The sequence below is a fragment of the Caretta caretta genome, chromosome 18 (genome assembly GCF_965140235.1).
Source record: "Caretta caretta isolate rCarCar2 chromosome 18, rCarCar1.hap1, whole genome shotgun sequence".
In the NCBI taxonomy this organism is placed as follows: Eukaryota; Metazoa; Chordata; order Testudines; family Cheloniidae; genus Caretta; species Caretta caretta.
Window position 1 is genome coordinate 4,497,607 of NC_134223.1, and position 25,489 is coordinate 4,523,095.

General features: G+C 49.3%; 1 protein-coding gene across 3 annotated transcripts in view; it reads left to right on the plus strand.

The window, feature by feature from the left end:
- Positions 1–25,489, plus strand: part of EPHA8 (EPH receptor A8) — a 137,636-nt gene that overhangs the window by 94,856 nt on the left and 17,291 nt on the right. For 2 of the 3 annotated variants that reach the window (XM_048824902.2, XM_075120994.1), the window contains 9 exons: positions 4,634–4,969; positions 9,176–9,300; positions 9,487–9,649; positions 11,104–11,200; positions 19,761–19,828; positions 20,139–20,264; positions 21,298–21,483; positions 23,355–23,416; positions 24,113–24,322. In XM_048824902.2, the coding sequence (XP_048680859.2) occupies positions 4,634–4,969; positions 9,176–9,300; positions 9,487–9,649; positions 11,104–11,200; positions 19,761–19,828; positions 20,139–20,264; positions 21,298–21,483; positions 23,355–23,416; positions 24,113–24,322 (1,373 nt within the window). The remainder of the gene's footprint in view (positions 1–4,633; positions 4,970–9,175; positions 9,301–9,486; positions 9,650–11,103; positions 11,201–19,760; positions 19,829–20,138; positions 20,265–21,297; positions 21,484–23,354; positions 23,417–24,112; positions 24,323–25,489) is intronic. The other variant, XM_048824903.2, reaches the window with a different exon arrangement.

The following is a 25,489-nucleotide window of genomic DNA, read 5'->3' on the forward strand; positions in this document are numbered from 1 at the left end:
GGGAGATTTGCCATGCTCTGTGTGTGTTTGTATGCGTGTCTGGGGCGCTCGCTGTGAGTGTACCTCGGGGTGTTTGTGTTGTCCTGGAGGCATGACTGCATTAGGATAAAGGTGTGTGTTTCAATCAGGATAGCTCACATGTCAAAGCTACAATGTGCCTTAACTCCACAAAGATTTTAAAGCATGTAACTGTCGTGTTTTCTTAGTGTAGATGGGACCTGTCTCTCTGCATGTGAATGCCATGGATTCATAGCTACATAGATTCCCAGGCCAGAAAGGACTATTGTGATCATCTAGTCTGATCTCTTGTATAACACAAACCAGAGAATTTCCCCAAGGTAATTCCTAGAGCAGATCTTTTTAAAAAACAAAACCCAATCTTGGTTTAAAAGTTATCAGGAATGGAGAATACACTGAGACCTTTGGTAAGCTGTTCCAATGCTTAATTACTCTCACCTTTTTTCCATTCTGATTTTGCCTAGAGTTAACTTCCAGCCATTGGATCATGTTAGAACTTTCTCTGCTAGACTGAAGAGCCTGTTATTAAATATTTATTCCCAGTGTAATTACTTGTAGACCGTTATCAAGTCACCCCTTAATGTTCTCTTTGTTAAGCTAAATAGATGGAGCTCTTTGAGTCTATCACTATAAGACAGGTTTTCTAATCCTCCAATCATTCTCATGGCTCTTGGAATCTTCTCCAATTTATCAACATCCTCCGTGAATTGTGGGCATCAGAACTGGACACAGGATTCCTGCAGCGGTCATGCCAATGCCAAACCAAGGGTAAAATCACCTCTCTGCTCCTACTCGAGATTCCCCCGTTTATGCATCCCAGGATAGCATGAGCCTTTTTGGCCACGGAGTCACACTGGGAGCTTGTGTTCAGCTGATTATCCATGCTGACCCTCAAATATTTTTCAGAGTCCCCCATTCTGCCAGTATGGCCTGCATTCTTTGTTCATAGATCTCTACGTTCACATTTCGTCATGTTAAAATGCATGTTGTTTGCTTGCATCCAGCTTACCAAGGGTTCTAGATTGCTCGATATTGGTGACCTGTCTTCATAATTATTTACCACTCTCTGGTTTTTTGTGTCATCTGCAAACTTTATCAGTGATGATTCTGTTTTGTTCCAGGTCACTGATAAAAATGTTTAAATAGCATAGAACTAAAAACAGATCATTGAGGGATTCCACTAGAAAAACTCCCACTCAGGGCTTGTCTACATTACCCGCTGGGTCGACGGGGTTGATTTATCGCGTCTAGTCTAGATGCGATAAATTGACCGCCGAGCAGTCTCCCGTAGACTCCGATACTCCACCAGGGCGAGAGGTGCAGGCGGAGTTGATGGGAAAGCGTCAGCTGTCGACTTACCGCAGTGAAGACACCACGGTAAGTAGATCTAAGTACGTCGACTTCAGCTACGTTATTCACGTAGCTGAATTTACGTAACTTAGATCGATCCCCCCAGTGTAGACCAGGCCTTAGTGATGAGTCCCCATTTACAATTACATTTTGAGAACTATCAGTTAGCCAGCTTTTAATCCATTTAATGTATGCCATGTTAGTTTTTTAATCGAAGTATTAGCCAGGATGGGTAAGGAATGGTGTCGCTAGCCTCTGTTTGTCAGAGAGTGGAGATGGATGGCAGGGGAGAGATCACTAGATCATTACCTGTTAGGTTCACTCCCTCTGGGGCACCTGGCATTGGCCACTGTCAGTAGACAGGATACTGGGCTGGATGGACCTTTGGTCTGACCCAGTATGGACATTCTTATGTTCTTATACTTGTGCTAAAGCACTGAGAAAATTAGAACAGAAGCAGAGCTTGTGTTATAAATGATTTGGCCCTAGTACACTGTAAATAAGATAAGTTCACCTGTATATAAATTAGGGTTTCTAAAAACAAGAGAAATATAACTACAAACAAAAAATTAATCATATTAACCAAATTAAGTGATTTAAGGGTGAATCCCATAGATCGGAGACACCAGGAAATATCAGTGCACAGTGAAGAAACCCCCGCGCATCAGAAGAAGAAGGTAAAGTGCAATATAAATAATAGACTGGTCAACTACACCTCAACCTACTGTATATGAACAATGAGTATGCAATCGACTAGAGAGACAATATAAAGATGGATCACTAGTCAGGCCAGGTCTAACTGTTATTTAAATTGTGTATTATTAAGCAAAGTGAGTTCATGCATGTACCTATAGTTTTAATCCTTTCTCAGTGAAATATGGTTAAATTTGGTTATTGTGTAAAAGCAAATATATCACTTTTGTATACTACTTTGTTAATTAATATAATAGTACCTTATCAGGAATGCACAAAACTCGAGGCCTGGGCAAAAGACTATTCCATAGTCCGGTAACTTTCAAAACAGTAGACTCCAAAATCTAGATGGAATTATTGGTTACATTTCAAGATTATCTGAATCTGGATATCTATTTGATTTGCAATGTGCATACATTGCTAAACTGTTTAATCAGACACAAAGAAAGTTAACAAACTAATTGCAGCAAGTGATATAAAGGCAAGGAAAAACCAGACTGGTAAAGAAACCATAACCGACTCATTAGGAAACATTGAGGAAGGAAAATTGCCTGACCTCATTAGTGATGAACACCTACCTAGTATTGCCCTCAGTGTTTAACAAAAACTATGGCTAACCGGCAGCGTCATGTAGACAAATTCCCTTTAAGTACCAGTCGTAATTCGGGTTGAGTGACACAGTATCTTAATGGAGATATGTGTTGTTAAAACAACCTTGCTCAGTGCCTGGTTCCAGGTACATTTCTTTTTAGCTTCACTAACAATATTGGAGCCTGACACAGCAATATTTAATAAATTGGTTACTGGTCATTCAGTCAGTTATCTGGAAGACAGCATCTTCAAGAAACAATTGGCTCTCCGTCAACTAGCAGTGTATCATGCAGCCATGCAAACCTGAAAAGCGCCTCACACAGCTTATTATGCCAGGGATGCTTTTGACATTTCAGCTCATGTGTGTGGTCACAATGGTTCAGCCTAGTATGAGACAGAGAAGCTAGCTGTGCCTGTCTCCGGCCCAGTAAAGCTTTCCAGCAGGTGCTAACCAGCAGGAAGGGTAACCTATAACATGGATGGACAGTACTGTGTAGTAACTAATTACAAGAAGTTTATACATGGAGGCCTCACTTATAAAATCACTACTCCACATTTCTGTTTTACCCCTCATGTACATAGCGCTGTGGAACACACTATAATAATTCCTATCCCAGTTTTCAAAATGAATCCGAAGTGAGCCCAAATACTGGAATGAAGTTAAAATTTACCTACCAGTTTTAATGTGCTTATTAATCACTTTAAATTTAAAAACATTACTAGACGAAACCACACACATTCAGATTAACAGTGACATGCACAAGGCAGAACAAGCCTTGAATAACTTTTTATTCATGATGGGGATCTTAAAATACTGTTTTCCCACAGCTGGATAGAGGTTGCATTTAAGACTTTGCTTGTGTTACAAGGTGTATTAGTTTTAGCTGTGATAATTATCTATTGCCACTTATGGAGTTTGTTAAAACACTTTAAATCACATATAAAGGCCCTCACCACTAATTCATACATTCATTTGGCAAAGATGTGGCCTTGACTATAACAATTATCAAGGCAATAAGTGGGGGGCCTGTTAAGTAATATATGCTGGCTAGCGTATAAATATATATCATATTAATAAAATGTATTATCTGCACCATACATATATGTATATTAGTGTGCACAGAGCAATAACATAAAGCACAAATATTGTAACAGTGATAAAGCCCAAACCAGCCTATACAGTAATCCTGTTCACTTATGCTAAGTATCCCATAACTCCTTGCATTTGCTGAAATAAGCATTTGGCAAAAGCAGACAGGAAACTTGTCAAAATCCAGAAACGTCAATTCGTTCTATGTCTTAGTCCCAGCTAGGGAAGTACCTTCACGGACCAGTACCTGGAAAGCTAGTATACAAAACAAAGCTAAGGAAGGAACAGAACAGCAAGTTAGGGAAGTGGGACAAACTCCTGGCTTAGGCTATAGTGGCATGTAACTTGTAACATCATCATATAAATAATACCAGCTGGGATGTGTGACTTGGGGAGTGCACCTTCTGCGTGAGGTGAATGTAACATCGCTGCATAGGGCTGCTCTTTGGAGACTGGTATTTTATAGAGCCCTTTCCTGTACCAGATTAATAAACCTGACACACTGGTCATTTAGTCTCTTGAGTATGTTTCGTAATAAACCAACGTATTGTCAAGCAATTGACTGTGCAATTTATCAACAATCCTATTCTCGTCAGGTTCTCACACTGCATGTCACCTTCAGATCAGCCTGTACCTAGGATCTGTTATTTCCTTCACCCCACACACACACCCAGGGCATGGCACCCTCAGGTCAGCCTGTATCTAAGTTGTGTTATTTCCTCCCCCCCAAACACACACCCAGAGCATGTCAGTCATCCTCTAGTCAGCCAGTATCACTCTGTTCTCTCCCATGGATCACATCACCTTCCATGAGCTTTTCTCTCGGCCTGCCCCCCCCAACCCCGAGCACAACACCCCACCAATCTCAATGAATCTCTGCTTCCTTTCCAGGGCCCCCCTCTGCTCCTGTGAACCTGGTCTCCAGTGTGAATGGCACCTTGGTGACACTGGAGTGGGCTCCGCCCCTGGACAAGGGGGGGCGCACTGATATCACCTATAACGTGGTCTGCAGACGCTGCACATGGGACCTAGGCCAGTGCGAGGCGTGCGGCAGCGGGATCCGCTTTGTTCCCCAGCAGATGAGCCTGGCGCAGGCTGCCCTCACCGTGGCCAACCTTATGGCCCACATGAACTACTCCTTCTGGGTGGAGGCTGTCAATGGCGTGTCCAACCTCAGCCTGGAGCCCAAGAGATTTGCCGTTGTCAACATCACCACGAACCAGGCAGGTAGGAGGAGCAGATACCCCCAGGAGGCTTGGCCCATGGCAACTGATGTGAACAGCTCCCCACTGGGTCCAGCTGGACCTTCTCCCAAGGGGGGTCAGCGTTTACCTAAAGGCCCCCCGAGGGATCTGAGTCAGCCCTGCTTTTCCTGCGCTCAGAAGGGGAATAAGCCACAGTCACTGTGTGTGGGGCCTGTGACAAATGCTGGCTTGTCATGGTAGCTCCTACTCAGGCATCTGTGAGAAATGGCCCTTGTGGCCTCAGCCGGTGTGGTACCGGCACTGGGGAGACGGAGCTGTCTGGGGCTCACCGCTGAACCACCATCTGCAGACACATGCTTTGAGCGAGCGGGGAATTAATCTTCTTCAGTTCACTTTCAGCCCGTCACATTCTGCTTCAGTGCCACGGCCTCAACACCCTGGCCGTTCAGCTGTGGCCTCACGCTGGGCTGCGCCGTTTCCACAGGAGGCCGGGGGCACACCGGACATTTGTTTATTGACAAGGAACACTAAGTGGAGCATGAACCCCCCGGCCTGCTCCTCACCTCCCTTCCCAAAGGACCATGCAAAAGTTCATGCTCCATCTAGTGCTCCTTTCCCATCTCACACAAGGGCCAGCAGCTAGCAGGTGCCTGTGTTGTTTGCTGGGGAAAGTCTCTCTCATGCATATCTTGTCTTTTCCAATCCCTTGCTGAGAAACAGCCTCTTTCCGCAGGAAGCCGTTCCCCACTTTGGCTCAGAGCAGGACCTTGGGGCCCATCTCCAGTGCAGGGACTGGCTCTTCCAGCTGTGCTCCCCAGTTGGAAACAAGCACAGGGAGCATTACATGATGAGGAGCCTCAGGGCTTGCCTACACTGACAGCACTGCTGAAGTGCTTGGTGGAGATGCTACCTACGCCGACAGAGAGTTCCCATCGGCACAAGTACTGCACCTCCCTGAGGGAAGCCCTCCCATCTACATAGCCCCAGGGTTAGATCGGTACAACTACCTCGTTCAGAGATCCACACCCCCGAACGACATCGTTATACTGATGTACATGGGTAGTGTAAACCAGGGCTCATTCTGCTCTCCTGTACAAGTGTCAATTGGGAATAACTCCAGAGAAGTCAAAGGAGTTGCCTGGGTCAGCTCACAATAAGTGAGGGGAACAAGGCCTTTTATTGCAAACTGTCTCCTGCAGCTGCCCAGGCTCCCAACTGACCCCACCCCCGCCCCCCGGAGGACATCCACCCTTCCCCTGCCCCTCCTGCCGGCCCTGCCCCAGTGGTATCACACCCATGCTAAGGGGACAGGCACTAAATGCCTGCAATGGCTGGCTGCATAGACAGATATTGAATGCTCCCTAGTTAGCTTGTCTCGTAGAATGTGACACGCTGAACAGGTGCAGCTGGGAGCAGCAGAAACAGGCAGGCTGGAAAGAACAGAAGTTTAGCCGTGTGGCTGGAGGTGTTTAAAGGGACACTCAATGTAAAAGAGGCACCAACCTGCAAAGCGGAGAGCTGTGATCAGTGCGATAGTCAATAGTCGTTCTCAGTCATCCCGACAGCTCCACCACTCAGAGCAGGGGGGCGGAGTCGGCTCCCATTTGAATGTGCAGAAATCAGAATCTCAGTGCTGTTTTTTAGGTCAGTTCATGTGAGCTGGGAGTGGATTCTCCCTCCTGCTCTGCACCCTGCGCTTTGACCTGCTGTTGGGAAGTGCAGTGTGTGTTGTTGCAGAGATTTCTCCTCCGGAGAGGGGCCAGCTGGGGACTGTGTCGGATAGACCATACTCCCTGGACTGGCTAGGCCCATTCAATCAATCTTTACTGCGCTCTTCGGGGAATCTCACCAATCCCTGGAGTTCAGGAGTGCCAGGGATTGCTGTGGAGTGCGGAGCCTCAGTGCTCTCTCTGCCCATAGGGATTGCTTTAACTTGTATTCCCTTCTGTTGTGCCCAGCAGGGCTTTCTGGGCCTGGGTCACCTTCCCACTGGCCTCTGTCTTCGCTAGGGATTCTGACCTTGCATCGCTTCCAGTTAGTTCATATGGTCACACGGGCCAGTCTGGATGCTCCCTGAATGTTTGTTCCGGGTCAGTGTTCCCCGAGGCCTGTCTACACATAGTTTCTGTGCTGTTTTAACTATACTTTGTTCTAACCCAATCCAGTGGTAGCGGCACAAAAGCTGGGAGTTGGGCAGCTCATAGGCTGATCCCTAGCGTCACCCTTGTGGCCAGGAAGAAACATGTGGGGAGTGTCCCCAGGAGCTTTGACAAAGGCATTATCTGCACAGATGCGATCTTTGTGTGTGCATTAGAGCAAGAGGCACCAAGCAGCCCTGTCGAAACATGCGAAATATACTGCAGCCCAGCAGACTGTGGCTAGTTGAGGCCCTGTACACACCACCTGGGCTTGACCTCCCTTAGCTGCAGTGCGGTAAAAACAACAGCACCTTGTCTGCACAGGAACGGGGCAGCCAGTGCTACCTGGAGTTACCATTTCCATGCCCAAACACCACAGGCCCCATCTTCTCCTATATTCTGCCTCCAGCAGGGGCTGCAAGTTGAGGCTTTAAAAAATAGCAAGACCCTTTCCTTGTAATAAACCAGCCAGTCGTGCAATGCTGTAGGTGGGTGAACTATCCCTTCCTGGCCCCCACTCGGAGCCTGCACAGTTACAGTGTTAATGCTGATCATCATGCAGTTCTCTGGCCCTTTTATCTGTCTGCTGAAAGCCTGAGGCAGGGAATCCCACAGGCAGGTCCAGGGAGGCAAGAAAGTTTCCCTTTGTTTGATCTCAGTCCGCCAGCCTTTGTAGTGATGCCATGGGACAGTGCTTGCTGGGGGCACAGGCCATAAGGCGGCCAGACCTCTTGGGTAGCCAGTGTTATGATGCATCCTGGTCCATAGCTAAAACACGAATGCAGCTCCCCTGCAGCTGCACACCACAGCACTGAGGGGGTGTATGTGTAATGTTACTGCTCACCCCCCCACACCAGAAAACTGGAATATTCCATTATGATTACCGATCCTCCCACCTGGCTCACCAATAGGGCATTCCATTATTGCTGCCCCCAAAAATGGCATATTCTATTGCTACCCACCCATCCACCCAACAAAACAATGGGGTATTCCATTATTGTTGCCCCCCACCAACTGAAAAAATGGAATATTCCATTATCGCTCTTCTAATAACCCAGCATAACCAGGGGTAGTGCGTTATCATTGTTCCCAGGCACCCACTGTAACACATTGTCTCTTGATCCTTGTGCAAGCCTCTCCTCCGGGAGAAGATTCCTGTGAGCGGGGGGCCCCGTAATCTAGCCGGCCAAGGCACAGCAAGGTCCGGCATCTGGAAGGTGAAGCGAGATACATTAAAGTGGAAATGGGCTAATTAACCACGGGAACAGCTTGCCTAGGGATGTGGTGGATTCTCTGTCATTTGGGGTCTTTAGATCGAGAGTGGGCATCTCTTATCTCAGTGCTCTGGGCTGGATGGGGTCTCTGGCCTGGGCTATCGAGGTCAGACAGGATGATCAGAACGGTCCATCCACCCACAATGACACTGGAGTCTTTCACTGGTACCCTCTCTCCTTGTGACAGTGGCATGTTCCATTGTGCCTCCCTACATCCATCCACAATGATGGAGTGAAAAGATAGGCAGCAGCAAGGAGTGTGCCTGGGGCCCGAGGATGCCAGCTGTGCAGGTGGGGGGCTCTTCCTGCCCCTGGCACATAGCCTGGCCTGGCTGATGATTAGCTAGACAGACTCTTCTGCACTCTGGTGCCGTGGGCTGGCAAGGGTGTAACTGAGGCCCCATTGACAAGAAAGGTTTGTGAATCTGCTCTACCTTTGTGAACCCAAAACAGAGAGAGCAGCACCCACGGCCTGGGACAGCAGGAGGTTGCTGCCCCTCCTTGCTAGGGAACAGAATGAAGTTCTGGGACAGATTGTGCTTTAGTGTGGGGCAGTCAGACGGGTCAGTGCTGTGCCGGGGCCCTGGGCAACTGGACAGCGAGGTCCTGCTCTTGGGGAAGGTGCTAGACAGCTGGGCTGCCCTCTGAGCGTGTGCCTAGAGACCCCAAGATTGGGGCAATGGCTGGACTCCGAACAGGCTCTGGAAGTTCCAGAGATCCAGGGATCCAGATGCTTGGATTCCCAGGCTGCAGCATGGCTCGATCTGTCACTGGAGACAAGTCCACTTTCTGATGTTCTGTCGTCTTCATTCTCAGCCCCGTCCCAGGTGGTGGTGCTTCGCCAGGAGAGCACGGGTCAGAACAGCGTCACGCTGCTGTGGCATGAGCCAGACCAACCCAACGGCATCATCCTGGAGTACGAGGTCAAGTACTACGAGAAGGTAACAGCAATTTGCTGGCCCAGCCCTGCAGCCTGGCCATGGTGCATTAAGCCAGGGTTATAGTTTAGGCTACTGTTTGCATGGTGTAATTACTGTTAACAGCCAGACACATAGAGAGAGTGACTTCCAGGCTCCTCCCCAGGCCCAGCGCTCTCTCAGTGAGATCTTTGCCTTGCTCTCCAACAGGACAAGGAAATGCAGAGTTACTCCACTCTAAAATCCAAAGGCACAAGTGCGACTGTCTCTGGGCTCAAGCCTGCAACGCGCTACATCTTCCAGGTTCGGGCCCGGACCTCTGCCGGCTGTGGGAGGTTCAGCCAGATGGTGGAGGTGGAGACCGGGAAAGCAAGTGAGTGCACGAGAGGATGAGGTCGGGGAGAGAGCGGAAGTGTGTGCCTGGGCACGAGGGTTAAAGTGCACACCCAGACGCACAGCACTTGGTCAGGGGGCTGTTTGCTTTTGACTTCGGCCGGAGTGGGATCCGCTGCACAGTCTCGGTGGCTGAAGGGAGAGGAGTAAGGGAATGGGGAGGTGAGGGCTGAGTCAGAAGGGAGCGGTGGTTCTGCTGACCTGGAAGCCAGGCTGGGAGTGCCAGGCACTGATGTTGGTGCAGCAGCTGGCATCTGGGTGGAGGGGTTTGCTTGGGGGATTATGAGCAGCTGGAAATGGATAGTGGCACATGATAGTGTAAGCAGGTGTGAGATGGGGAGGGAAAGCTCGGGGGGCATGGGCCTGGGACTCTACACTGCAGACTAGGAGAAAGGCAGAAGAGACCTCATTGGGTCTGCCTTCCCTGCAGAGCTAGCCCAGCTCTTAGCTGGGCGTTGCTTCGAACCCTGCCCACCATCTGCACACAAACCCCTCTGACCTTCGGGTGGCCACTGACACATCCCAAGAATCCAAGAATTCCCCCCTCCCCTGCCTGCATCCAGCTGCCCATCTGTGTGGGCCCTGGCTGAGTCACTCTGCACGGAGATGCTGCCCCCACCCCTGTTCCCACCAGTGTCCTCCTGTATCCACAGTTTCTTCCTCTCTCCTCTCATTTTCCCTGGACAAAGTCATGTGTGGTGCTGCGTCTCTCCCGGACAGGGCCAGTGCTCCACAAAACCAGGACTATCTGGCTTCAAATCGGACGAGTGGCCTCCCGAAGTGTGATTGCTCTTTGCAGTGAGGATGCAGGTGAAATCACTGCGGTGTGACATCCTCCAGGGCTTTCCCACAATCCTGCCGTGTGCCCAGAAGGATAGACAAGTACTCCCACAATGCACTGGGAAAGACTCACAGAGCGTCCCAATTTACTGCAGCACAAAGAACCACGGGACGTGCCCCCAGAAATCCTAGCGACCTGGTGAGAGCATGGGAACCCGGGCAGGGCTTTGCAATGCTTGCTGCTCCCTGCAGGAATTGCCGAGTCGCTCTGTGGGGAGGAGCGACACTGCAACTGTCAGACAGAGGGAACAATTCTCCCAGGGCTCCTCGCGCCCTGAGAAATGCCATTGCAACGATTAGCGCAAGGAAGTGGCAGCCAGCACTGCCGGGTTCTGCACTCACCTTTGCCACACGTTTGCTGTGCCACACTGCCCAGTCTAGGTCCATGCCTCAGTTTCCCCATCTGCAAAGAGGTCCCTACATAGGGGGTCAGGAAGATTAATTCCTTTCCCATCAAGATCCTCAGTGGAAGGTCTGGCGATGGGGCAGAGTGTTATATATTATGAAATGTAGGTTTACAGAGGCTGGGTTAGTGGGTGCCTCACAGCAAGCACATGCCCCTTGAGTTCCCCTTCTGTGATGTTTCTCTTCCAGTAGCTCTCAGATATGACACCATGACAATCATCTGGATCTGCCTGACCCTGATAACTGGCCTTGTAATCCTGCTGGTGGTTCTGATCTGCAAGAAGAGGTAGGAGACCCGCAGAGGTTACTGCATGCTGAACTCAAAGACACTTCATGTTGGCTCCCCCTAGAGCTAGGGCAAGAGGCTGCCTTAGCGCCACACCTGGGGATTCTGTTCGGTCTGCCTGACAGGGAGTGGAGCATCGTTGAGAGCAGCAGTGGTGGAGACAGAATGACAGGGAGCAGGAAGCAAACCAAGGAAATGATCTAAGAGACCAGAGTGGTCCTGGGGAGAGTTAGATCAGATAGACAAGAACAGGGCTCCTGGTCACCTCAGGAGTTTGACACAGGAGAAGGGGGACCTGGAGCTGATCTGAAATAGGCCTGTTGGGAAAGCAATAGTCTGGTAGCACCTTGCTAGGACCGGGTTTTAGTGTCAGTATAAAGCAGGGATAGTCAGTCAACAGGCAGACCACGGGCCAAATCCGGACCACTAAGCCAAATCTGGACCGCCAGGCACTTTTGAACATCCCCTGAAATCTTTTCATTTATTTATTATCATTATTGGCTTGTTTATTACTTTCTCTAGAATCTGGACTGTGACTATACCTTGGCCAAGACATTTGGACCTTGACAAAAAATAATTGACTACGCCTGGTGTAAGGTTTTTTTTGTGGATTCTGAATCTCAAGACCCTAAGTTCAAAGAAACTGCCTGATGATGCCTTGTCACTATTGAGCATTTTGAAATATGAGCCAGGTGGCAGTGAAAGCATTTTCATTGAAGTTCAAATATTTTTAATGAAAACTGCACACTAATGTTTGGTGATGGAGCTAGGAGGTACATATGTGATGTCTGTATTAGAGTTTGTACTAGCTGTGTACCTTTCTAGCAAACGCCCTCCTCCCCCAAACTGAGACTCAAGGTATTTTCTTCCTGTACTCTCTGAGCATGCTCACAACAAATTCTTACATCTTCACTCATGCGAATTAATTTTCAAATACTGGACAATTATAGACATTAATCAATTATAAACCAAACACTCACCACACACCAAACACAATACAGGAGATCCACACAGGCAAAATGAAGTCGAGGATTGCTGCAGATGTAATATACAGAGAAGCCATAAGTAAGAAGCTAGACCTGTGCATTGATCCCTTAAACGCCACTAGGCTCTCAGAGGCATTAGTAAATATTGACAGTGGTAGAGTGGCACAACCATCAATGTAGACAACTCACTTACAGCTGGAATTTTCCAAATGCGTGAATTTGAACATTGCTGGCCCTCCCTCAGGTTCTGTGACACAATACCAAGGAGAGCAGAGACGCTGGCAGTGCGAAAAGCATGCACAGGTTGGGCCAACAAAGATATTTGACACTGAGCTTATCTATGGAGGAGTGATAGGCCTACAAGCAAGTTCATGAGAGGTTGACATCAAGAATATTTTGACAGGTGATTGGTTCCTGTACCGACATCAGCGTTCGCTGCCTCTGGTGACAGGATTGCCGAGGCTAAATCTAAGCTAAAGAAGCAGCTGCAGACAGAGGTGTCAGCTAGACATCCTTCCTAAGAAGTCCCCTGCACAGTCACTGACAGTTCTGCCATACACTTGCCAGCACGTGGTATCATCAAGGGCTTTGTGACAAATTTCAGAATCTATACTGAACACGAGCTAGCAGCAGGTGATGTATACTTTGTCTCGGACACATGCAAATCCTTCAGCACAGTGAGAGTCACAAAATCGAGCACAGCTACAGAAGCATCATTTAAGGACAAATGCATAGGTACCTCCGCAGAAAGTTGTCTTGACAGTTAATGAAAATAAAGAGTTTGTTTGACATCATTTGTGCAGAATTATTAAAGGCAGAGAAAACACCTGAGCTGAAATAAACCAGGGGGGTGCGGAGGTCAACAGAGGAGATATGGTCACCTCGCATGAGGAAGCAAAGAACATCCTCAGACATCAAACAGTGATGGTTGCAAAAGAGAAAGTGGTGGAAAAGTCGGTATTATCAGATGACATTGATGTATTTCTCTTACTCTTGCATCATTACCTTGAACAGAGCCTAACATATTTAGTGATTATGGAACCCAGAGTCCAAGAGAGAGCTGTAATAGACATCCGTGCTACTGCAGAGCAGCACCGGAACATTGCACCAGGCCTGTGCGCTGTCCGTGCGCTCAGGCTGTGATACAGTAGCTTCCTATTTTGGCCTCATCAGAATGACTCTGTTGAAAATTCTGCAAGCTGGGTCCTCCCTCTCTCTGCTGGGTGACACCAATGCCACAGTGCCTGCTGACGCTGGATAGGCACCCAATTCCTGGCCGTATGCTACAGACAATCAAACTGGGCCCCATGTTAGAAGCATGGCAGAAATCATGGGCAGGGAAAATTGGCAAAGGTACCATATCAAAACCAAAGCTCGGCTCCTTACCACCACCAAGCGAAGCACTTATAGGAAATGTCGAATGAGGACATATTCAGGTGCTTTGGATCTAGCTGCCCCACCGCTGGATCCACTGCAGGATGGATGGATGGATACGCGATGATAGTTCCAAGTCTCCATTTTCAAAAACTGTACCAGACAATGGCGCACAGATATTTTGAAGTTAATCGAGGGTAATGGACCTTGTAATCTATGAGCCAGATTGCCAGGAACCATATTCTGAACATGCTCTGGAGGTGTGGAGTGCGTAGTGACCTGACAAAATCAGCATTTGCAGATGAAAACAGGGATGACAAGTAGTGACCTGTATTACTCATGTTGGGACACTCCGCTGTTGTTGGAATGAGACAGAACACCAGTAATCATTTATAATGTCTCCATAATGAAGTATTTGGTTACAATTATTATTATATTTACCGTTTTGCTGAATAGACACGTTTATGGTGTCTATAGTCCAGCCCTCTGTGGAGAAAGAAGTGGTTCGGGACTATTTAGAAAAGCTGGACGAGCACAAGTCCATGGGGCCGGATGCGCTGCATCCAAGAGTGCTAAAGGAGTTGGCGGATGTGATTGCAGAGCCATTGGCCATTATCTTTGAAAACTCATGGCGATCGGGGAAAGTCCCGGACGACTGGAAAAAGGCTAATGTAGTGCCCATTTTTTAAAAAAGGGAAGGAGGAGGATCCTGGGAACTACAGGCTAGTCAGCCTCACCTCAGTCCCTGGAAAAATCATGGAGCAGGTCCTCAAGGAATCAATTTTGAAGCACTTAGAGGAGAGGAAAGTGATCAGGAACAGTCAGCATAGATTCACCATGGGCAAGTCATGTTTGACTAATCTAATTGCTTTCTATGACGAGATAACTGGCTCTGTGGATGAAGGGAAAGCAATGGACGTGTTGTTCCTTGACTTTAGCAAAGTTTTGACACGGTCTCCCACAGTATTCTTGCCAGCAAGTTAAAGAAGTATGGGCTGGATGAATGGACTATAAGGTGGATAGAAAGCTGGCTAGATTGTCAGGCTCAACGGGTAGTGATCAATGGCTCCACGTCTAGTTGGCAGCCGGTATCAAGTGGAGTGCCCCAAGGGTCGGTCCTCAGGCGGGTTCTGTTCAGTATCTTCATAAATGATCTGGAGGATGGTGTGGATTGCACCCTCAGCAAGTTTGCAGATGACACTAAACTGGGAGGAGAGGTAGATACGCTGGAGGGTAGGGATAGGATACAGAGGGACCTAGACAAATTCGATGACAGAACAAGGAGTAATGGTTTCAAGTTGCAGTGGGGGAGGTTTAGGTTGGATATTAGGAAAAACTTTTTCACTAGGAGGGTGGTGAAACACTGGAATGCGTTACCTAGGGAGGTGGTGGAATCTCCTTCCTTAGATATTTTTAAGGTCAGGCTTGGCAAAGCCCTGACTGGGATGATTTAGTTGGGGATTGAGCAGGTTGCACAGCAGAGCCAAGAGGCCAGTGAAGAAGCTTGGCAACATGTGACCTCCAGAAGAAGAAGGGGGAATGTCCGGGTTCCAGCAACGTGGACACAGGTAACTAACCGCTTTCATGTTCTCTCCACAGGTACCATTGCGGAGAGTGGACCAGATGATACGTCTGGGGGGAGAAAGCAGAAGGAGACTCCGCTGGTTGGAAGGCATGAGATGCACTGTCCTGAGATGGGGGGTTCCACGACCACCACTCCCAAGAGAAGGAGGCGGGTGGTGGTGGTCGGGGACTCTCTCCTCCGGGGGACTGAGTCATCTATCTGCCGCCCTGACCGGGAAAACCTAGAAGTCTGCTGCTTGCTGGGGGCTAAGATTCGCGATGTGACGGAGAGACTGCCGACACTCATCAAGCCCTCGGATTGCTACCCCTTCCTGCTTCTCCACGTGGGCACCAATGATACTGCCAAGAATGACCTTGAGCGGATCACTGCGGACTACGTGGCTCTGGGAAGAAGGATAAAGGAGTCTGAGGCGCAAGTGGTGTTCTCGTCCATTCTCCCCGTGGAAGGAAAAAGCCTGGGTAGGGACCGTCGAATCGTGGAAGTCAACGAATGGCTACGCAGGTGGTGTCGGAGAGAAGGCTTTGGATTCTTTGACCATGGGATGGTCTTCCATGAAGAAGGAGTGCTGGGCAGAGACGGGCTCCACCTTACGAAGAGAGGGAAGAGCATCTTTGCGAGCAGGCTGGCTAACCTAGTGATGAGGGCTTTAAACTAGGTTCACCGGGGGAAGGAGACCAAAGCCCTGAGGTAAGTGGGAAAGCGGGATACCAGGAGGAAGCACAGGCAGGAATGTCTGTGAGGGGAGGGCTCCTGCCTCATACTGAGAATGAGGGGCGATCAGCAGGTTATCTCAAGTGCTTATATACGAATGCACAAAGCCTTGGAAACAAGCAGGCAGGGAGAACTGGAGGTCCTGGTGATGTCAAGGAATTATGACATGATTGGAATAACAGAGACTTGGTGGGATAACTCACATGACTGGAGTACTGTCATGGATGGTTATAAACTGTTCAGGAAGGACAGGCAGGGCAGAAAAGGTGGGGGAGTTAGCACTGTATGTAAGGGAGCAGTATGACTGCTCAGAGTTCTGGTATGAAACTGCAGAAAAACCTGAGTGTCTCTGGATTAAATTTAGAAGTGTGAGCAACAAGAGTGATGTAGTGGTGGGAGTCTGCTATAGACCACCGGACCAGGGGGATGAGGTGGATGAGGCTTTCTTCCGGCAGCTCGCAGAAGCTACTAGATCTCACGCCCTGGTTCTCATGGGGGACTTTAATTTTCCTGATGTCTGCTGGGAGAGCACTACAGCAGTGCATAGACAATCCAGGAAGTTTTTGGAAAGCATAGGGGACAATTTCCTGGTGCAAGTGCTAGAGGAGCCAACTAGGGGGGGAGCTTTTCTTGACCTGCTGCTCACAAACCGGGAAGAATTAGTAGGGGAAGCAAAAGTGGATGGGAATCTGGGAGGCAGTGACCATGAGTTGGTTGAGTTCAGGATCCTGACACAGGGAAGAAAGGTAAGCAGCAGGATACGGACCCTGGACTTCAGGAAAGCAGACTTCGACTCCCTCAGGGAACGGATGGGTAGGATCCCCTGAGTGACTAACATGAAGGGGAAAGGAGTCCAGGAGAGCTGGCTGTATTTCAAGGAATCCCTGTTGAGGTTACAGGGACAAACCATCCCAATGTGTCGAAAGAATAGTAAATATGGCAGGCGACCAGCTTGGCTCAACGGTGAAATCCTAGCGGATCTTAAACATAAAAAAGAAGCTTACAAGAAGTGGAAGGTTGGACATATGACCTGGGAAGAGTATAAAAATATTGCTCGGGCATGTAGGAATGAAATCAGGAGGGCCAAATCGCACCTGGAGCAGCAGCTAGCGAGAGATGTCAGGAGTAACAAGAAGGGTTTCTTCAGGTATGTTGGCAACAAGAAGAAAGCCAAGGAAAGTGTGGGCCCCTTAATGAATGAGGGAGGCAACCTAGTGACAGAGGATGTGGAAAAAGCTAATGTACTCAATGCTTTTTTTGCCTCTGTCTTCACTAACAAGGTCAGCTCCCAGACTGCTGCGCTGGGCATCACAACATGGGGAATAGATGGCCAGCCTTCTGTGGAGAAAGAGGTGGTTAGGGACTATTTAGAAAAGCTGGACGAGCACAAGTCCATGGGGCCGGACGAGTTGCATCCGAGAGTGCTAAAGGAATTGGTGGCTGTGATTGCAGAGCCATTGGCCATTATCTTTGAAAACTCATGGCGAACGGGGGAAGTCCCGGATGACTGGAAAAAGGCTAATGTAGTGCCAATCTTTAAAAAAGGGAAGAAGGAGGATCCTGGGAACTACAGGCCAGTCAGCCTCACCTCAGTCCCCGGAAAAATCATGGAGCAGGTCCTCAAAGAATCAATCCTGAAGCACTTAGAGGAGAGGAAAGTGATCAGGAACAGTCAGCATGAATTCACCAAGGGAAGGTCATGCCTGACTAATCTAATCGCCTTCTATGATGAGATTACTGGTTCTGTGGATGAAGGGAAAGCAGTGGATGTATTGTTTCTTGACTTTAGCAAAGCTTTTGACACGGTCTCCCACAGTATTCTTGTCAGCAAGTTAAAGAAGTATGGGCTGGATGAATGCACTATAAGGTGGGTAGAAAGTTGGCTAGATTGTCAGGCTCAACGGGTAGTGATCAATGGCTCCATGTCTAGTTGGCAGCCGGCGTCAAGTGGAGTGCCCCAGGGGTCGGTCCTGGGGCTGGTTTTGTTCAATATCTTCCTAAATGATCTGGAGGATGGTGTGGATTGCACCCTCAGCAAATTTGTGGATGATACTAAACTGGGAGGAGTGGTAGATACGCTAGTGGGCAGGGATAGAATCATAGAATCATAGAATCATAGAATATCAGGGTTGGAAGGGACCCCTGTAGGTCATCTAGTCCGACCCCCTGCTCGAAGCAGGACCAATTCCCAGTTAAATCATAGGATACAGGATAGGATACAGAGGGCCCTAGACAAATTGGAGGATTGGGCCAAAAGAAATCTGATGAAGTTCAATAAGGATAAGTGCAGGGTCCTGCACTTAGGACGGAAGAACCCAATGCACAGCTACAGACTAGGGACCGAATGGCTAGGCAGCAGTTCTACGGAAAAGGACCTAGGGGTGACAGTGGACGAGAAGCTGGATATGAGTCAGCAGTGTGCCCTTGTTGCCAAGAAGGCCAATGGCATTTTGGGATGTATAAGTAGGGGCATAGCGAGCAGATCGAGGGACCTGATCGTCCCCCTCTATTCGACATTGGTGAGGCCTCATCTGGAGTACTGTGTCCACTTTTGGGCCCCACACTACAAGAAGGATGTGGATAAATTGGAGAGAGTCCAGCGAAGGGCAACAAAAATGATTAGGGGTCTGGAACACATGAGTTATGAGGAGAGGCTGAGGGAACTGGGATTGTTTAGTCTACGGAAGAGAAGAATGAGGGGGGATTTGATAGCTGCTTTCAACTACCTGAGAGGTGGTTCCAGAGAGGATGGTTCTAGACTATTCTCAGTGGTAGAAGAGGACAGGACAAGGAGTAATGGTCTCAAGTTGCAATGGGGGAGGTTTACGTTGGATATTAGGAAAAACTTTTTCACTAGGAGGGTGGTAAAACACTGGAATGCGTTACCTAGGGAGGTGGTAGAATCTCCTTCCTTAGAAGTTTTTAAGGTCAGGCTTGACAAAGCCCTGGCTGGGATGATTTAATTGGGGATTGATCCTGCTTTGAGCAGGGGGTTGGACTAGATGACCTCCTGAGGTCCCTTCCAAACCTGATTTTCTATGATTCTATGATTGGTCCTGCTTTGAGCAGGGGATTGGACTAGATGACTTCCTGAGGTCCCTTCCAACCCTGATATTCTATGATTCTATGATTTGTTGAATATTTTTCACATAATAAAAAGTGGTCACTGTCTCAAATGACAATTAAGATCCATGCTATACCCTCAGCCCTCCACCTCATGTGCCCTATTATTCAAATATGTGTTGTTATTGACTGATATTGCAAATGTTAAATACATGGATTTCATATATTAGGACTCTGCTGCTTTGATTTTGTCTGCTCCAATTCATGTGAAATCCTGCTGATTATGGGAGGGCTGGCAAGGGTGGGATGAAATGCTGATGTTTCAAAATGCTCAACAGTGACAGTGCCATTAGGCAGTTTTGTGTAACTTGTGGTCTAGAGATACAGAAGCCACAAAAACACCTTTTCTGGACCCTAAATCGAGGTTGACCAGAGGGGCTGCCAGACTGCGATGGGGCTACAGGTCACGTGCAGCGGACAAACTCAGAGCAGGGAAGAGCAGATTATCATTGTGAGATGGGGGGATGGATGGACTGGTGTTCTCTGAGCTGGTTGCTGTTGAACCGTGGACGTGGTACACAGGATATCCTGGTCTGGGCAAACTGAAAGCTGGAGGTGGGGGGTGAACATCAGCAGTGCAGCTGTTGTGTGCCCTGCTGTCAGTGGGGGACGGGGTGCAGCAGTCGCAGTCAGCTCCAGCTCAGCTTCTGGGTGAATCTCTGGTACTGCGCCTTGCTCACTTGCAGCCCTTCCCAGGAACCCGCGCCTGAGTGTATGTGAGATGGGAGGCAAAACTGATGGATCAGGAGTCTTCCCTCTGCCTCTTCTGTCTCCATGGCAGGCACTGTGGTTACAGCAAGGCTTTCCAGGATTCAGATGAGGAGAAGATGCACTATCAGAATGGCCAGGGTAGGTAGATGGAGATGTGTCTGGGGTCAGCTGTTCTCTGCCTCTCAGCAGGGGCTGAGTTTTGGGCCAGCTACTTTCTTTGTCCCTCTGGGTATCTGCACCCTTGGGCTGGTCTCGAGAGGTCTGTGTTCTGAAGGGGGAATTTGGCTTTCCCTGGAGTTGGGTGCCAGAGAGCAGGTCCCCACTGACTGGGGCATCTCTCCTCTGTATGTGGCCCTAAGGATTCCTGCCGCCTCTCTGGCTCCCAGGCGGCATTGCTGTTTGCTGTTGGAATGACCTCGCTTTTTATTTCCCCACTGAACTCTAACAGTGAAGTTCCCTGAGTCAAAGTTCTACGTGGACCCACACACGTACGAGGACCCCTGCCAAGCTGTGCACGAGTTCACACGAGAGATCGAGGCCTCAAGGATTAAAATTGAGAAAGTCATTGGGTCCGGTGAGTACCCTGGCTCTGCGCGTTTCACACCCTTAGAACTTCCTTCAGAAACCCATTTCTTCCCATGGGCTATGGTGCTAATGTTTGTGCAGTACTCTGGAGACTCAAGGGGCTAAATAAATACAGCTCGTGCTGAGTGTTATGATGATCCTCAGTGAGGGTTTAAGCCATTCCATAGCTTTCTGAGCACAAAAAGCATGTGCAGAATTTTTTAATGTATGAAATGAACCACCCCGAGCCAGATGCTCAGCTGGTGTTAATCGGTGTAGCTCAGCTGCAGCCAATGGAAGGACACTGACTTGCGCCAGCTGAAGGTCTGGCTGTCCATGCACGGGTGTCTCCTATGCTGCTACCTTGAATTCCACCCCCAAAGTACATGTCCGGGCTGAGAAGATGCTGGAGCCATTTCAGCAAAAAGGTTGATTTTTTTCTGAAAAGTGATATCTGCTGAGAATAGGGGGTTGGAAGGCAAGCGCACAAGAGAGAGGGTGAGCAAGCCAGCTGTCAGCTGCTGGTGACACCCATGGTATCCAATGGCTGCACAGAGTCTGAGTACCTTGGCAATTGCACAGAACCAGCCAGGATACGAGAGCTCAGAGCTTCCAAGGACCCCAGGCTGGGAGGTGTCAGGAATTCTCACTAAACCAGCCCTCCTCTTGCTTTTCACCTGGCTTTGTACCCACATTGTTTTGAGGGAAGTTGGAAATCCCATAATAGGACGTGCTTAGCACACCTCATCATTGCTATGCAAGCACAAAGGTGGGTAAGAGTCTTTATGCCTCTGAGGCACAGAGCCAGGCAATAATTCCTTATGGTGAGTGCATGGTAGGAAGTAGAACCCAGGAGTCCTGACTCCCTAAGCACTGGACCATGCTGCATCTTTTTATCAGCTCTAGAAAACAGGCCCCTATCTGTTGGCTCTGGACATCCATTTAGCCTTAGTGGCTGAAGGAGTGCTGATTTGGTGAGCTGCCAGGGAGCTGCAGTGAATTGAGAAGCTGAGCCCTTTCCCTTGTCTTTTCTTGCTTTGCAGGAGAATCTGGGGAAGTGTGTTATGGCCACCTGAATGTGCCAGGGAAGAGGGAGCTTCCCGTGGCCATCAAGGCTTTGAAAGCAGGTTACACGGAGAAGCAGAGACGAGACTTCCTGAGCGAGGCCAGCATCATGGCGCAGTTCGACCACCCCAATGTTATCCACCTGGAGGGTGTGGTCACCAGGAGTACGTGGCTGGGTGCAACAGATTAGAGAGGGCAGTCACATAGTCAGTGTAGGACCACAGGGACAAAGGGGAATCTGATCTCACAGCCAGAGCCCTCAGGAAGTGCTTTCCTCTCCCAAGCCTGGCAGAGACCCCCGTACAATCAGGTCCCCAGGGGCTGGCCAGCTGTGGCACAATGTATATCTCACTAATGGGGCCTTGCACTTTGCTAGCCCCTTTCATCCCCAGGGATCCCCAATAAAACAAACCAAAATGCAAACTCTTCTGTGCCGAGATCCCTCTGTTCACCATCGAAATGCAGCCACCCGTGGGGTGAAATGCGGCAGCTGCGTGACTGACTATTGCAATGCTACCGGAGAGTGTTGGACAGGAATGGAGGCTCCTGTATCCAGTGGGAACTACAGAGGGAATTAGGAAGGTGGGGCACAGAGGACCAATATGAAATGTGTCCCGAACATGGGGGTAAGCATGTCATGGGTGGGAGCTCCCACCAGTTCCCAACAGGCAGGTGCTACATTAGAGACAACTGGTAGGCTTGGCACCCGTTGGCAGGCCTACCAAAGAGACATGTTCCTAGAGGGCCCCTGCTGAAGGGCTGGGTGGGCACTGGCAGGTGGCAATGTGAGGGCGAAGCTTGTCCTGACACTGCCCTCACTATACCTGCTCTGAGGGCTTCATTGTCTGGGGCTGCACATACAGCACTGAATTCTTGGGAGCTGATAATAAAGTGCCTTTGGATTGCCACTCGCCAGGAGGCTCAGAATGAAGTCCTACCGTGAGCCGGGGTCTCTGCTGCTAGATTCAGGCTCTAGAGTCTAGGAGCCGGCTCCTCAGCCCAGCAGCGTTCTCTCCTTTTGACATTCCCGATTAGCATCTTGAGAGGGAGACAGCTTGTCACTCGCAGGACTGGTGCTCTTCTCCTTTCCCTTCTAATGTCATTAGCGAAATGAAGTGTTTATTCCTGGCTGCAGCTCAAACCACTGGTGGGAGAATGCTGTTAGTTGGGGCTTTTCCAACCATTCATTTGAGGGAGGTGAAATGGGATGCCTGACAGGGTCCTTTGTAACATCACATGTGGTGGCTCCCCTCACTCCACTCCACTCTGCACCCCAATGCCAGAGATCGGGGTTATTGGATTAGGAGAAGCACTACCCATTAGCCTTCATTTTAAAGGCCGTATCGTATTGAATTGTAATGTAATGTGAAGTCTTAGTTTTAAAAGGCACATTGAAATGCAAAGCATTATGGTAATGGGATGCAAATTTCATTTAGACAATGAAACTGACTTAACAACAACAATGGCACCTGTAGAGAGACTGCGAGGTGGATGCGTGAATGCGAGTAGGATGCGTTCGTGCGAGTAGGATGCGTAAGTGTGAGTAGGATGTGTGTGTGCGAGTAGGATGTGTGTGTGCGAGTAGGATGCGTGAGTGTGAGTTGGATGCATTCATGCGAGTAGGATGCTTTCGTGCGAGTAGGATGTGTGTGTGCGAGTAGGATGTGTGAGTGTGAGTTGGATGCGTAAGTGTGAGTAGGATGTGTGTGTGTGAGTAGGATGCGTTCGTGCGAGTAGGATGTGTGTGTGCGAGTAGGATGTGTGAGTGTGAGTTGGATGCATTCATGCGAGTAGGATGCTTTCGTGCGAGTAGGATGTGTGTGTGCGAGTAGGGTGTGTTAGTGCTATATTCACACACTGGTGTGGTTCACATGCGTCACCAGAATGGGACCTCACCACCTCTTTGCAGGGCTGTGGGAACAGCTTGGTTGTCCCTGTGACCCTGGATTTGCTTCCCTCCCTGCACTGGGCAGGCACCAGGGCTCCCAGAGGAAGGTGACTTTTCTATTAACTTGACCTCTCTTGTCTCCTGCAGGCAAATTAGTAATGATTGTAACCGAATACATGGAGAATGGCTCACTAGATTCCTTTCTCCAGGTAATCAGCTCCTCTGTATTTTTATTCATTGCACATTCCTCAGGGCTGAGTGGCTGATGAGGGAGAAGAACAGGCTGATCCACACACTGCAGTCTCATGACCACGGTGACCGCTGAGTAAAAGCTGCAGGCACTGAGGGAACACTAGCTCCAAGGCATCTGCACTGGATCTCACAAGGAGCATCCGAGTGCAAGAGGCAGGACATCCTAGTGCACAGGATCATCTGCCAGAGCTGTGTAGTGGGAAGAGTGGAGGGTTGAAGGTTGGAGGTGACCGGAGTAAAACCTGTCCTTCATTTCCGCTGGCCTGGCTAGGTTTGCACTGGGAGGTGTCTGGGTTTGGAGCCCAAGTGTGGGGGCATTACAGATTGCAACAGATGAGCTGAATGAGTGTAGCTTAACGAGGACAGGGTTCTGGTCCTACAATCATAGAATCTCAGGGTTGGAAGGGACCTCAGGAGGTCATCTAGTCCAACCCTCTGCTCAAAGCAGGACCAATCCCCAATTTTTGCCCCAGATCCCTAAATGGCCCCCTCAAGGATTGAACTCACAACCCTGGGTTTAGCAGGCCAATGCTCAAACCACTGAGCTATCCCTCCCTTCAAGGTCAGCGAGGTCCAAGTCGCCATGCAGAATCAGTGTTTGTCAGGTGCCCGGCAAGAGGTCAGGAATAATATCAGGGATGTTTTCTCTCCAGAAACATGACGGGCAGTTCACCCTCATCCAGCTGGTGGGAATGCTGAGGGGCATTGGCGCCGGCATGAGATACCTCTCCGATTTGGGCTACGTGCACCGGGACCTGGCCGCCCGTAACGTTCTTGTTAACAGCAACTTGGTCTGCAAGGTGTCCGACTTCGGCCTGTCGAGAATCCTCGAGGATGACCCGGACGCTGCGTACACCACCACGGTACATTCTGCGCTTTCCTTGCCTTTTTCTCTGGGCTGATTCATAAAGAGCAGCAGGCATTCCATGCACTCTTCAGGGAGAGAAATCAGACAGTCTGAAGCAAGGAATGAAGGCTGGGAAGCTAAGCCTGATCTCCACCCTCTTGTGCTGGTGCCATGAAATATGGACCCCTTTAGACCATTATAAATTATCTGACAATTCATCACATAATACAAACTCGTTTCTTATGCAGCCGTTCATGGAGGGAGTTGCAGCACAGTGGGAGCTGGCACCTTCCCCAGCCTCCTCTCAAAGACAGTCCACACACTGTGCAGAGTCCCAAATCACCCTCTTCTGGGGCGTGGGAGGGGCCAGATTAATCCTCCTCCCACCTGGTTCCACCCTCCGTTCAGACCGTAGCTCCTCTCTCCTTCCATCTCCCATGTAACTGGGTGAGGAAATGCCACCACACTATTCCATGCATACAGTCTCAGGCTTGGCCTCATGTTTTAATCTCAGTGAGATCAACAGAACAAGCTGAGTTTGAAGTAGATTGGTTCAGTAGTTTAAAAATGGTTTAAAGTTATTGAGTCCCACTGCTGGCTGGAGCAAAGGATTTCTTATTTTAGGAAGAGCTAGCAGTGACCCCTAGATTTAGGTAAACTAATGTTTTGGTTATAGAAGATTCTTGTGACCTTTTTTTGAGGTGCTCTCACCCCTCCATTATATGCTGCAGGCCTTTGACATTCCGCCGGGGCAAAGCACCGGGGCTAGAGACGTGCCTTTTGCTTGTCCCATAAAATTCTGTTGCGGTTTGGCTGAGACAGAAACATAAAAATCATCATTTCCGTTCTCTGGCCTGCATGGCTGAGGGAAATGTTGGCAGCTTGCCAGAATAAACAGTCTAAGGACAAGCCCCAGCCTGAGGAGCTGCCAGAGCAGCAGGAGTGCTGGGAATGAGGCCGAGAGCTGGACAAGGCTCCCACCCAGACCACATTCCTTCCCAGACCTGGCACATAGGGTAGGAGCCCATCCCCCACTCTAGGGGCACCACATGGGGCAGGAGCCTATTGCTTCTTGGCATGGGAGGGGGGAGAGAGCCCACCCCATTCCCCTCTGAGCTAGCACCCTTCTCCTCATATAGCAGGTACAGCAGGTAATGTGGTCTAAGTATGTGTTACAATCATG